This window comes from Oryctolagus cuniculus, chromosome 19 (assembly GCF_964237555.1).
Source record: "Oryctolagus cuniculus chromosome 19, mOryCun1.1, whole genome shotgun sequence".
Classification (NCBI taxonomy): Eukaryota; Metazoa; Chordata; class Mammalia; order Lagomorpha; family Leporidae; genus Oryctolagus; species Oryctolagus cuniculus.
The window spans coordinates 53,179,000-53,191,429 of NC_091450.1; the positions used below are offsets into that span (position 1 = coordinate 53,179,000).

At 42.3% G+C, this 12,430-nt stretch overlaps 1 protein-coding gene across 13 annotated transcripts in view; it reads right to left on the reverse strand.

The window, feature by feature from the left end:
- Positions 1 to 12,430, reverse strand: part of LOC103347469 (uncharacterized) — a 52,383-nt gene that overhangs the window by 23,728 nt on the left and 16,225 nt on the right. For 10 of the 13 annotated variants that reach the window (XM_070064319.1, XM_070064316.1, XM_070064311.1 and 7 more), the window contains 5 exons: positions 8,157 to 8,254; positions 5,829 to 5,942; positions 3,070 to 3,267; positions 1,718 to 1,814; positions 761 to 969 (listed from right to left, as the gene is read on the reverse strand). In XM_070064319.1, coding sequence (XP_069920420.1) covers positions 761 to 969; positions 1,718 to 1,814; positions 3,070 to 3,232 — 469 coding nt within the window. In that variant the 5' untranslated portion in view covers positions 3,233 to 3,267; positions 5,829 to 5,942; positions 8,157 to 8,254. Of the gene's footprint in view, positions 1 to 760; positions 970 to 1,717; positions 1,815 to 3,069; positions 3,268 to 3,368; positions 3,698 to 3,809; positions 4,598 to 5,828; positions 5,943 to 8,156; positions 8,255 to 12,430 lie in introns of those variants that run through there. The other 3 variants (XM_070064315.1, XM_070064312.1, XM_070064318.1) reach the window with 3 other exon arrangements.

Here is a 12,430-nt window from a genome sequence, read left to right on the forward strand (position 1 = left end):
GTCATTCATGACCACTACGAGCTACAGTAGTCATTGTTGCCTCTGGAAATCTTGGAAGTATGGGAGTGGCTTCAATTTTATGTCCTAGGTTTAGATGGATAATGAGCTGGAAGAAGAGAACTTAAAAGATACAGAGGATGGGCTATGTTTGGAGAAATGTGGGTTATGTCTGCAACAGAGATGTAGACAAGATGCCTCTGGCAGTGTGCAAGCATAGATCATCAAGAGACAGGTTCTACTGCCTCAAGTATATGTAATGATGCCACATGGCAAAGGCTGTGTCTTATTTAAAATATATGTGTAATTGTTCCTAATGGCAATGCCACAACTGCCAGACAAACGTTTCATGGGCCCACTCTGTAGAAGAGGAAACAGAAATACAGAAAAGAAATCAATGATCTTTCTACAATCAGTGAAAACAGTGCTGAGGACACAGATGGGCCCTTTCACTCTCAGCACAGGGCTCAATCTCCCTCTTACAAGCCACCACCTGTCCCAGCCTCCTTCCTGTCCTTTCAAACTGGATGGATACTGCATCTTGATCAAAGGCCACCTGCACTGGGGAAAATGGAGACTTCTGAAATGCTAGGAACTTCAAGCCTCTGCATTTCTCACTCTAGTTCTCATCCAGAATTCCTGATCATGTCATGGCCACAGATATCTCAATGAAAACAAGGTAGCAGGAAAATGTCTCCTGCAGGGAAGTGGAGACTCCTGTAAATTTGAGACTTTCTGAAATCAGAGCCTGAGGTCCCCTTACCCAGGCTACATTTGTAGACAAGATGCTTTTCCAGCCTGATGTGAACAACCAGTGGCTCCAGCAAGCCCCGTGTGTAGTGGCTGTCAGGGTCATGCTGGGTGAGGAGGGCTCTGGGATGTAGGCTGAGATGACAAATCTGTGTCTGTTTTCTTGACTTCTTACGCAGCCGGCGCCGCTTGCGGGTGCATGCCTTATTTACATGGCATTTCCTAAGGTAGGACAGGAGAGAAAATGTAAGGATAGAAATATGTGCATGATACCATCTCTGTATGTCAACAGATTTCATGGAGAATTCTCTCACAGAGCCCTGCAAACAGCAGCACTGACAGGTTTGGGTAAATGCTTGTGGTGAAGAAGACAAAATGAGAGCTTCCCCTGTGTTAGAGGGTGACCCTGTGTTCAGTCCACATTGCCAGGACTCTTCCTTCATCCCCTACACACAGCAGCTCCTTTAGCTGCTAACTTCAACCACAGGCATTTCCAAGTAAAACACATAGCCCACTGCAGTGACTGAACACCAAGGCGCACTCAGATGCATGTCCCTTGTTACTGGTGTTCTTCAGAAAGAAATGAAAGGCTGGCAGGGTCAATCTTAGACAATATCCTCAATCAGGAGGTGATGGTGATCTAGAGAGAATGACACGGTGATGACAACACATCATGTGCATACCACACCATGCGTTGCTCACTATCCTCTGTTTGGTTAGTTATGAGAATTTGAACTCAAGAAATTCCTTGTTTTTTGAAAGAGGAAAGGAGGCTTTGATAAGCACCACAGCCCATCAAGTAGTATTTTCATTGTTGTGCACATGTTTTATAAATATTTATGAGATAGGTCCCCAACATGTAAATTCCTGCCCTTCTCCTGATCCAGGCTGTTTCCCCAGCTGAGCTGGCCCACTTCACTGATACCACATATATCTTCCTCCTGCTTGTAATGCCCGAAGCCCCACTTACTTGAACTCAGCAGGTGCCAGCTTCTCAAGCTGTGGAGTTCCAAGTGCTGGCTTCTCCCTTAGCCTGGATTGAATCATCTTTTGGCCCTCACCATAATCTGAAACAGACATACTTGCCTCAGTGGACAGCTGGACACGCAGCTGAGGTCACTGTCTCTAGGAAGCAGCCACTCTAGTACCACGCTCCAGGTAAGCATTTCTTCATCTTTGTCTCTCCACCTCCCAACAACAGGATATCTGATAATCCCCCATTTAGAGTGAACAGTGTTCCAAGGTGAATGGTGACCTGACAAGGCAGTTCAGCTGCTATTTGACAGAATCAGAATTCCCTTCCACTAAGCTGTGACTGAATCATGGCAGTGTAGTTAGCACACCTTGCAGGTTTTTAAGTCAAGCACTAACTTGTAGCATGGAGCAGTGACCTCCAGTATGGTTGGTAAAGTACACTAGCACTGGGGATAGTGGTTCTTCTATGCTGAGAAGTTCAACTTTCATGTTTGGGGAGTTTCCAAAGACAAAATCACAGCTAAGTAGAATTGTGTAAAAACAGTGTTAAACACCCACAGGCCCTGAAAGAAATATACACACCTACTAATACAGCTCCTGTTAAATTAGAAAAAAAAATGGAATGAATAAATCTACTCCAGGCCAGGAATCACCTTACATATTGTACAAAAAATATATCCCATATTTCATGGCAACAATTTACAGAGGTAGGAATTATGATAGCACTTGTGGGAACTGAGGAGGGGTCTAAGGCATGCAGAGATTGGCAAGTTGGAGAAAAGCCCAGGGAGGGTCTCAGAGTCCCTGCTCTACATTCTGCTCTGTGCTACCACAAAGACTCAGGAGCCTTCTTCCTCTTCGAGAAGAGCTTTTGTTCCATGAGTGTGTTTCCCCCTGACCAGGGCAGTCCCTGGTCTAGACAATGTCATTTACAAGTACCACAATGTCCTCACAGACTCCATTAGCACCTATAACAGAGATCTTATGGACTCTTCACATTTCTCTGTGTGACCAGCACAAGGATTTGCCAACTGGAACGCAAAAGAAGCTTGAATTGAGTAGAAGTTCATTAGCCCCATACATGAAACCCACATCAGCTGGTACAGGACAAAGAGGTTGCCAGTTAACTGACATCTCACCCCACACTTAAAGGAAACATGGAAAAGTTGTTGAACTAGTGCCTTGGTTATTCCAAATTGACATGAAAATAGCTTATACAGTTCTCAGAGTATTGTAACAATGGATTTTCTTAGGATAAAGGGAAGAACCAAACCTAGAAAGCCTTTATTTTCTCAGAGGGACCAAATCATCATTTACCACTTTAGTGAGAGGACCTATGGAACTCACTGTTTTCCTCTTGGTGGAGGATGAAGCTGAAATGATGAACTATCTCTTTCAGATCTTGTATTTCCCGCTGGTTCTCTGCTAGTCGGCAATGCGATGCCTGGTTACACACAACCATATTATTTTTATTGGCTGGATCGGATGAAGGGCTCAGTGGTACTGCCATTCTGATGGTTCTGGCAGACCAGGGGGCTCCAGAGACTAGGTGGAAGATACCCAAGAACAGAATGAGTTACAACAAATGACATTCAATAGCTCTAATGAGGGCTGGGGGATGACAACAGCCATATTTCTGAACTTACTGTTGGGAAACACCCCACAGAACTTCAAAGTCTTCAATCAAAATCCTGTCACTATTAAGTGATCAACACTCAGCTTTTAAGTGACTTCTTATTACTCAGTCACTGTCACAAGTGAGAGAATGAACTCCCTGCTTGCCAGCTTGCCAAGTAACTGTTGGAAGTAGCAATAGCAGAATGAGAAGATGGCCGGTACTGGAATGTTAGGAGTTGTTGACTTCCTGTCACCAAGGATACCTGGTCCCTTCTTAAAGGCACCACCAACTCATTCCTCATTCTCAGGAGCAGCGCGCCCAGTGCTGATTTTAAACACCTGCATTTTCCACTAGGAAAATCTAAGCACATTTCCCACTCTCCCTCCCTCCCTGTGGTGGAAAACACTAAAGAAGAATTCATTTCCAAACAAGTGTTATTTTCTCAAAGCGTTCTCAGGAAGTCACTCACCCTGCCTTTCTGTTAAAGTGGGTCTCCAGGCTTTTCCTCCAGGGAGACATGTCACATGATAAACTACCAAGATGTTCTTCTCTGGGTTTCTGCAAGCCTTTCTATAGCCATTAAATAGTGTAGGGTCAGAAAGCAGAGTAAAGCACGTACAGAATGAAAAAAATAATAATTTGTGTCCTGTTCTGTCTCAAAATATTTTTGGCTCTACTCAATGTTGTAATGGCTTCTTTTCCCTCACACAGGCAGCATGTTGCCATTTCACACTACTAAAATCAGTTAGACCTCCCTACATCCTAAGTCCTTCCTCAGACTTTGGGGGCATTGTTTTGTTTTCAATGTCATTAAATACAGCATTTCCTACTTGTCACTTGCATGTTTTGTTCTAAACCCAAAAGAGATCATTTTAAAGATACCAAGGCACTCCAATAGTTTATCTATATTCTCCTGCATACACATAGTCACCATCTATGTCTAGAATAGATATGAAGCTGATGCTACTTTTCAGATGTGTTCCTTTGGTTCCAACACATATAGAGTTGAACAGGGCCCAGTGGTAGTTCTTATGCAATGTTAACTGATAGATTTTTTTTCTTATATGGTTGAACCCTATTGAATGATGGCTGAATTCCACTAAAAATCACTGTTAACACTGAGCATGCTTTTGTGGTGCCTGGTGATCCACCATGTGCATGTGCAGTACAAGCTGATACTGTGGTGGGAGCACCCACCTTCTCACTTTCTTGGCTTCCATTCCCAACCAGCTTTCATGAACCTCAGACTTAGGGGACTCTCCTGGTTTTCTGGTTTCTTCAGTTCAGCTGCTGGACTTATCTAACTTGGGGTGGCAAGGGGACTGACATTGGGATGCTGAATATTCCTCTCCAAGTAGAGGAAGAAGTGGAATGGATTGAATACCTTCTAAAGCCTCTCTACCCACCCTATACTGTCTCCCAAAGACACTGTATAATGGTATCATTTTGTGAGATGAATGAAAGGTTTCTTTTAAAATTTATTTTCTTGTGTCAGTGGACTTGACATTCAGTGGCAGAAAGTAATATATATCAAAACCTTCCTTGTCAAAATGACAATCATGGGGAGCACAAAGTCACATATCTCAATCTCACACAAGGATGAGCTTGGGCAGTGCTAGTAAAAGATCATTATAACAGTAACAACTACTTGAGTAGCATATGCCAGGCCTCTGGCTAAGTACTCTACACATGAGGGCATTTCATTCTCACTACAATCCTTGAGATAGCAGTGTAAGCAGAAGCAAACACACCTACAGGAGAGGGACAGGCAGTACCTTTTTAGCCAGGTTTAAATGTTTGTGTTTCACTGGTTCATGCAGAGCGATCAGTGAACCAGAGAAGCATTCATTGCAGCATCATTTGCCTGTACAGAGGACTACACTCCTGGATCATCAGGAGCAAAGTGCACAGGCGTCTGCAGCATTCTTCCGTATGACGTGAAACTACTCCGGCGACATAGACTATCCTTTAGGATATCAAGAGAAGTACAAGACTTGAGTCTTCATTTGAATGGCTTTCCTGGAATCCACTCTTTAATACTTAGCATTCCCTCTGTAGACTTTTGGCTTTTAGACCCACAATATATGCAGATAGAGAATATTTTACTCTTAGAAAGATGGAATCAGTGGCTTAGGCTTTCTTCCCTGAACCGAGAATTGTTCTGATTTCTATAGAGACTAAATAAGTATACAAGTAATACTTCCTCATACTTATTAGAGCAATGGAGTTATCAGGTTGGAACCCTCTGATGTCACTGAATTCACACATGGTGGGATGATTATTATTTCAAATGCATTCAACTTGTGAGGAAAGCGTTGCATTTCCACTTGCTGCTGATGTACAAAACAAGGTGGAGTGAGTATTGCCCAGGTCCCCCTGATGTGAGAACTGGAGCCAGATCTCAGGTACAGATCCCTCTACCTGCAAATCCCTTAAAACATTTCCAATTAAGTTGACAGAAGTCTTTCCACATGGGAACATCACTTACCTCTGCCTCATTTCTGCTAAAAGCCATTCACAAATTCAAAATTTTCTTCTGAGGTTTTGTCACAATGGATCATCAGCTCCACATTCTGGCCACTCACTATTAATTGGAGATGCACTGTTGGATAAAGATGCAGGGAACAAGAGAAGAGTGAGGGTGATATTTGGCACTAGGATTAAGATACTGCTTGTAAAGACATGCTGTATATCACTGGCTGGGCAAACATCGCAGTTCAGTTTCCTCTTTCCGATTCCTGGGAGGAAGATTGGAAAATACTGCCATCAATGTGGGGGTCCTGAATTAAGGTCTATTCTTCATTCTTAAGGCTGGCCCAGGCCAAGCTGTTGCAGGCATTAGTATAGTAACACAGAGGATGGGAAATCTCCCTCTCACTGGTTCCCCCTCTTCCTTTCTCTGCCTTTAAAATCAGTAGAAATATGTTGCTATTATAGAAATAAGAAACTGAGGCATGATAATGTGAAAAAACACATTATTGCTATTATTATTGAAGTAAAATTCAGCTACCATAAAATCTACCACTGTTAGGAATACATTTGTTATATTGCAAAGAGTTTTCAATCATCCCCAATTCTAGAATATTTTGATAAACTCTCCATTTATATCTTTTTTTTTTTGACAGGCAGAGTGGACAGTGAGAGAGAGAGACAGAGAGAAAGGTCTTCCTTTGCCATTGGTTCACCCTCCAATGGCTGCTGCAGCCAGCGTGCTGCGGCCAGCACACTGCGCTGATCTGATGGCAGGAGCTGGGTGCTTATCCTGGTCTCCCATGGGGTGCAGGGCCCAAGTACTTGGGCCATCCTCCACTGCACTCCCTGGCCACAGCAGAGAGCTGGCCTGGAAGAGGGGCAACCAGGACAGAATCTGGCACCCCGACCAGGACTAGAACCTGGAGTGCCAGCGCCGCAAGGTGGAGGATTACCCTAGTGAGCCATGGCGCCAGCCTCTCCATTTCTATCTTACAATTCCTGGCATCCACTCCCCCACATTCTCTCTGGAGATCCCATTTGGAATATTTCTGGTGCATAGAATAATACATTTGGCACTTTGCACCTGGCTTCTTTCACTTTGTGTAACATTTTCAAGGGTTATCCAGGTTGTAGCATGTATATGTACTTACACAGAATTCTATACATGAGGTCTCCTGTCTGTTTCCACCTGCATCCTGTTGGATGTTCAGAGGGTGTAATGCTACCTGTGAAATCTATTAGCATCTATGGATTACAGTGCTATATTCACTTAATGCTGTGGCTACTCTTTTGGTATAGCAGGTCCAGACTGCCACCCGTGATGTTTGCATCCATATGAACATTGTTTCATATACTGGCTACCCTACTGTCAATCCAACACATTTTTAATGGCCCAGGAAAGCAGGAAAGGATGACCCAAGTACGTGGATGCCTGTAACTCATTTGAAAGGCCTGGATGAAGCTCCTGGCTTCTGGCTTTTGCCTCGCCCAGCCTTGCCTGTTGCAGTCATCTGGGGAATGAGCCAGCAGTTGAAAAAATCTCTCTGTCTCTCCCTCTTGTTTTGTAACTCTGACTTTCAAATAAATTAATAAATGTTTTATGCACATAATTATAGCAGTAACAGTTTAGAATAGGCACTTCTTTGGTTGGATCAGAAACTAAAATTTGAGAAGTAGAAGCTCAGTCATTATTTGTGACCTTTTCTTGAATAAACACATTTTCATTTCTGGTGTATTACTGCTCTGCTGACGTGTTATCACCCTTACAGAAGTCATTGCTGGCTCAAGTCAGAAAGAGGATCATCTGTAAAGGATGACTGTAGAAAGTGGGCTAAATGGTCAGTGTCTACAGAGGCAAATGGTACTCTCATTGTTTTTTTCTAAGGTTTTTCTCTTAGCCAGCTCATCAGCTTGTCCCAGAGCAATAGATCATTTCCTCCGGTATCTCTAGGCTATTATGAACTCCACTCTGTCTCTTCCTATTGCACCCACAAACAAATTCATTACCTTGAATTGGTCCTGCAGGCAGAGCTTCTTCTCCAACTTGTTGAAGTGTGTTCAGGTCCTACTACTTCTATTAGACCAGAGCCTCATGGTCATATTCTTATTCTACAGGAAGTGGTGCATCTACTCCCTATAAACCTAATCTGGGTCCAACAGGGAAGCTCCCTGGCCAGGTACACAAGTCACTGTGGAGTAAGTTCCTCTCCCAATCCTTACTGCTCAGCTCAGGTTGCCCCTTGAGGAGCTGTAGTAGATCAAACAAAAGTCAGAGCTTCTTTAAGTTTCTGATTCAGGTTATATTATTCTCACCCTCTTTTGGTGACATTTTATATAGTGTTACCTGTTATTTCTTGGTCTAATTCTTGTACCAAAACAGGCTTTCTTTCTTCGGTGTGCTCCCTTGGCTCTTGAATCACAAGATGTACCTCAGCCCAGATGCTGCAGGAGACAAAGAATAAAGACCAAGTTCATCTCTCAGTTGTAGTTCACCAGGCATGTTACACACATCACTAGCCCCCAGGGACTCATAGAAGTCTCATAAGGGACCTCAGAATGGTAGAACATTGGGAGGGAAAGCTTAATGAACTGCTACTCGAATTCCATGCAGATCTCACATGGGTAGGAAAAAAAGGGGGGGGGGATGTGCATCTCTATTCCCTCTGCCATCACTGCTACAGTGGAGACCTGTGGCCAGCAGGGGGAGAGCCTACACCCAGTGTTGGACACAGGCAAGGAGCAGATGCACAAGCTTTAGTGTCAGTTGCACACCACTGGTTGTCTGGTAATGAGAGCAGAGGGGGAAAGCTGCATAAGGGAGCCTTTTACAAGCCAGTACAATTGAGTGGCAAGTGGGGCTGAAGCCTACAAACCACAGATATAACCAGAGAGAAAAGTCTACAAATACCATGAACAAAGGCAAAAATCAAAAAATCAAAAATAAGGATGACACTATGAGACCCCCAAAGGAACATCACAATATGTCAATATTAGAAAATGATGATGAAGGCCAGCGCCGCGGCTCACTAGGCTAATCCTCCGCCTTGTGGCGCTGGCACACCAGGTTCTAGTCCCAGTCGGGGTGCCGGATTCTGTCCCCATTGCCCCTCTTCCAGGCCAGCTCTCTGCTGTGGCCAGGGAGTGCAGTGGAGGATGGCCCAGGTGCTTGGGCCCTGCACCCCATGGGAGACCAGGAGAAGCACCTGGCTCCTGCCATCAGATCAGTGCGGTGCGCCAGCCGCAGCGCGCTGGCCACGGCAGCCATTGGAGGGTGAACCAGCGGCAAAGGAAGACCTTTCTCTCTGTCTCTATCTCTCTCTCTCTCACTGTCCACTCTGCCTGTCAAAAAAAAGAAAAGAAAAGAAAAGAAAAGAAAAGAAAAGAAAATGATGATGAAGAGATTAAGGAAATGCCAGAAACAGAATTCAAAAAATTAATCATTGGATTACATAGAAGCAATCAGAAGCAAATTCATTAACTAAAGAAAAATACATATGATTGAAAATTTTTCATTTGAAATTGAGGTTTTAAAGAGAAATCAAAATGAAATACAAGAAATGAAGAATTCAATAGCTCACATAAAAATTTTAGTGAAAAGTCTTAACAACAGAGTAGGTGAGGCAGAAGAAAGAATATCTAAGCTAGAACACAAATCCCTGAAAATTTTATAGTCAGACCAAAAGCAAGAAGAAGAAATCAGAAAACAAAAATACTGTTGAAGAGCTGTAAGAAGCTCCTGGTTCCTGGCTTTGCATGAGCCAAGCTACAGCCATTATGGCCAATGAGGGAGTGAGCCAGCAGATGGAAAACCTCTCTCTCTCTGTCTTTTTCTCTCTTTCTCTCTCCCTCTCCTTATCTCTCTATGCAACTCATACTTTCAAATAAATAAATAAATCTTTAGAAAAAAAGAAGTGGAGCAGCCAGGACTGAAACTGGCAACCATATGGGATGGACATTGCAGGCAGTGGCTTTACGTGCTGTCACAAGGCTGGCCACTTTCAATTTTTTTTTTAATTATTTATTTGAAAGGCAGACTGACAGAGCAGAGAAAGAAAGACATAGAGACAAACATCTTCCATCTACTGGTTTGCTCCCCAAATGGCCACAACAGCAAGGGCTGGGCCAGGCTACAGCCAGGAGCCTGGAATACCATCCAGGTCTCCTAGATGGGTGGCAAGGGGACCAAGTATTTGGGCTGCTCTCTCATGCACATTAACAGGGAGCTGGATCATAAGTGGAGCAGCTGGAACTTGAACTGGGGCTGTGATATGGGATGCTGGTGTCATAGGCAATGGTTTAACCTGGTGCACCAAAATTCCAGCCCCCATTTGCACACGTATTTTACTCTCTGTATATCAACTTTCACAAATAATAAAAAGCATTTGATATTTGTCTTTGTGAGTCTGGGTTAATTCACTTAGCTGATGAAGTCCATTCCATCCATTTTGTTGCAAATGTCAAAATTTCATTCCTTTTTCATAGCAAATTAAACAATTCTTATGTAAAAGTATCTCTTTTTTATCCAGTAATGTTTGCGGACATCTATTTTTTATGCTTTTCAGAAGGTTTCATTTTTAAGAAACCATTTACTTAATGTGTATAAATTTCATGAGTACGTCTTTAGGAATACAGTGATTCTTCCTGCCATATCCACCCTCCCACCCCACTTCCCTCCCCACTTATTACTCCTTCTCATTCCCAGACCCATTCTCCATTAAGATTCATTTTTAATTAACTTTATATACAGAAGACCAACTCTATACTAAGTAAATATTTCAACTATTTGTACACAAGAACACAATATATATAAAAAACTGAGAACAAGTTTTACAGTTGAATTTAATAGTATGACTTATTTAGGACCAAGGTCCTGCATGGGAAGTAAGTGTACAGTGACTTCTGCTGTTAATATGTCTTGAAATCTGGTATGGTAATGCCTCAGGCTTTGTGTCTGTGGTATACGATTGTGTTAGCTAATCAAGGTCACCTGTGTTTCCAAATGAATTTCAGCATCACTTTTTCTAGATCTGAGAACAATGATTTTGGTATTTTAATTGGTATTGAACTGAATCTGTGAATTGCTCTTGGAAGTATGGACATTTTGGTGATACTGATTCTTCCAATCCATGAGCATAGAAGTTTTTTTTTTTTTTTCATTTTATGTGTCTTCTTTTTTTTTCTGTAGTGTTTTATAATTCTCATTGCACAAGTCTTTGACATCCTATGTTTATTCCTAGGTAAATTTATTCCTAGATCTCTTTTTCCCTCTACATCTCTTTCTCTGTCACTTCCTCTTTCTCTGTCGCTCCTTCTTTCTCTGTTACTCTGCCTTTTAAATAATAATAATAATAATAATAAAATGGCCAACAGGCATTTGAAAAAAATACTCAGGATCACAAGCCATCAGGGAGATGTAAATCAAAACCACAAGGTTTCAACTCACTCCAGTCAGAATGGCACTCACACAGAATTCAACAAGTAACAGATGCTGGTGAGGATGTGTGGATAAAGGTATCCTAATTCACTGTTGCTGGGAATGTAAACTGGTGTAGCTACTGTGGAAGACAGTCTGGAGATACCTCTGAAGTCTGAATATACACCTACCACATGACCCAGCCATCCCACTCCTGGAGATTTAGCCAAACCAAAAGAAATCAACATATGAAGGTGTTATCTGTATACCCATGTCCACTGCAGCACAATTCACAGTAGCTAAGATATGGAATCAACTCAGATGTCCATCAACTGTTGGCTGGATAAAGGAATTATGGCATATACACTATGGAGTACTACTCAGCTGTAAAAAATGAAATCCTCTCTTTTGCAACAAAATGAATGCAAGTGGAAACCATTATACTTACTGAAATAAGCCAGTGTCAAGAAGACAGATACCATATGTGTTCCCTGATCCAAGGTAACTAATAGAGTACCTGAATTGTAATGTGTTGTAGTGAAATGGACATTTTGAGGTATCTGATGATTGTTTACAGCCTTTGTCTCATCTGTTGAGCAACAGTGGGTTTTTTTCTTCATACTATTTGTTGAACTCCTTTATTTAGTGTAGGGTTAACTTGATGATCATTAACTAAACTGAAAGTAGATCTTTATAAAAATTAAGAGTGAGAATGAGATAGGGAAGAGGAAGAATAGTTGGAGCATGGGTGGGAGGGAGGATAGGGTAGGAAGTATCACTGTGTTCTAAATCTGTATATATGAAATACATGAAACTTGTATAACTTAAATAAAATTTTTAGAAACATGATTCCAAATTCTGCAAAAAGAAAAAGAATAGAAGAAAATAAAAAATAATAATAAAACTAGCCACCATACAGTGATATACATGAGAGGTTATGTTAACACTGATTTATAATCTTAGTTTAATTTATAATCTTCAAGTCCCAGCTGCTCTTCTTCCATCCATCTCCCTGCTATGGCCTGGGAAAGCAGTAGAAGATGGCTCATGTCCTTGGGCCCCTACATCCATGTAGGAGACCCAGAAGAGGTTCCTGGCTCCTGGCTTCAGATCAGCTTGGCTCTTGGAGTTGTGGTCATTTGGGGAATGAACCAGCAGAACGGAAGACTTCTTGCTCTCAGACTCTCTCTGTCTCTTGCTCACAT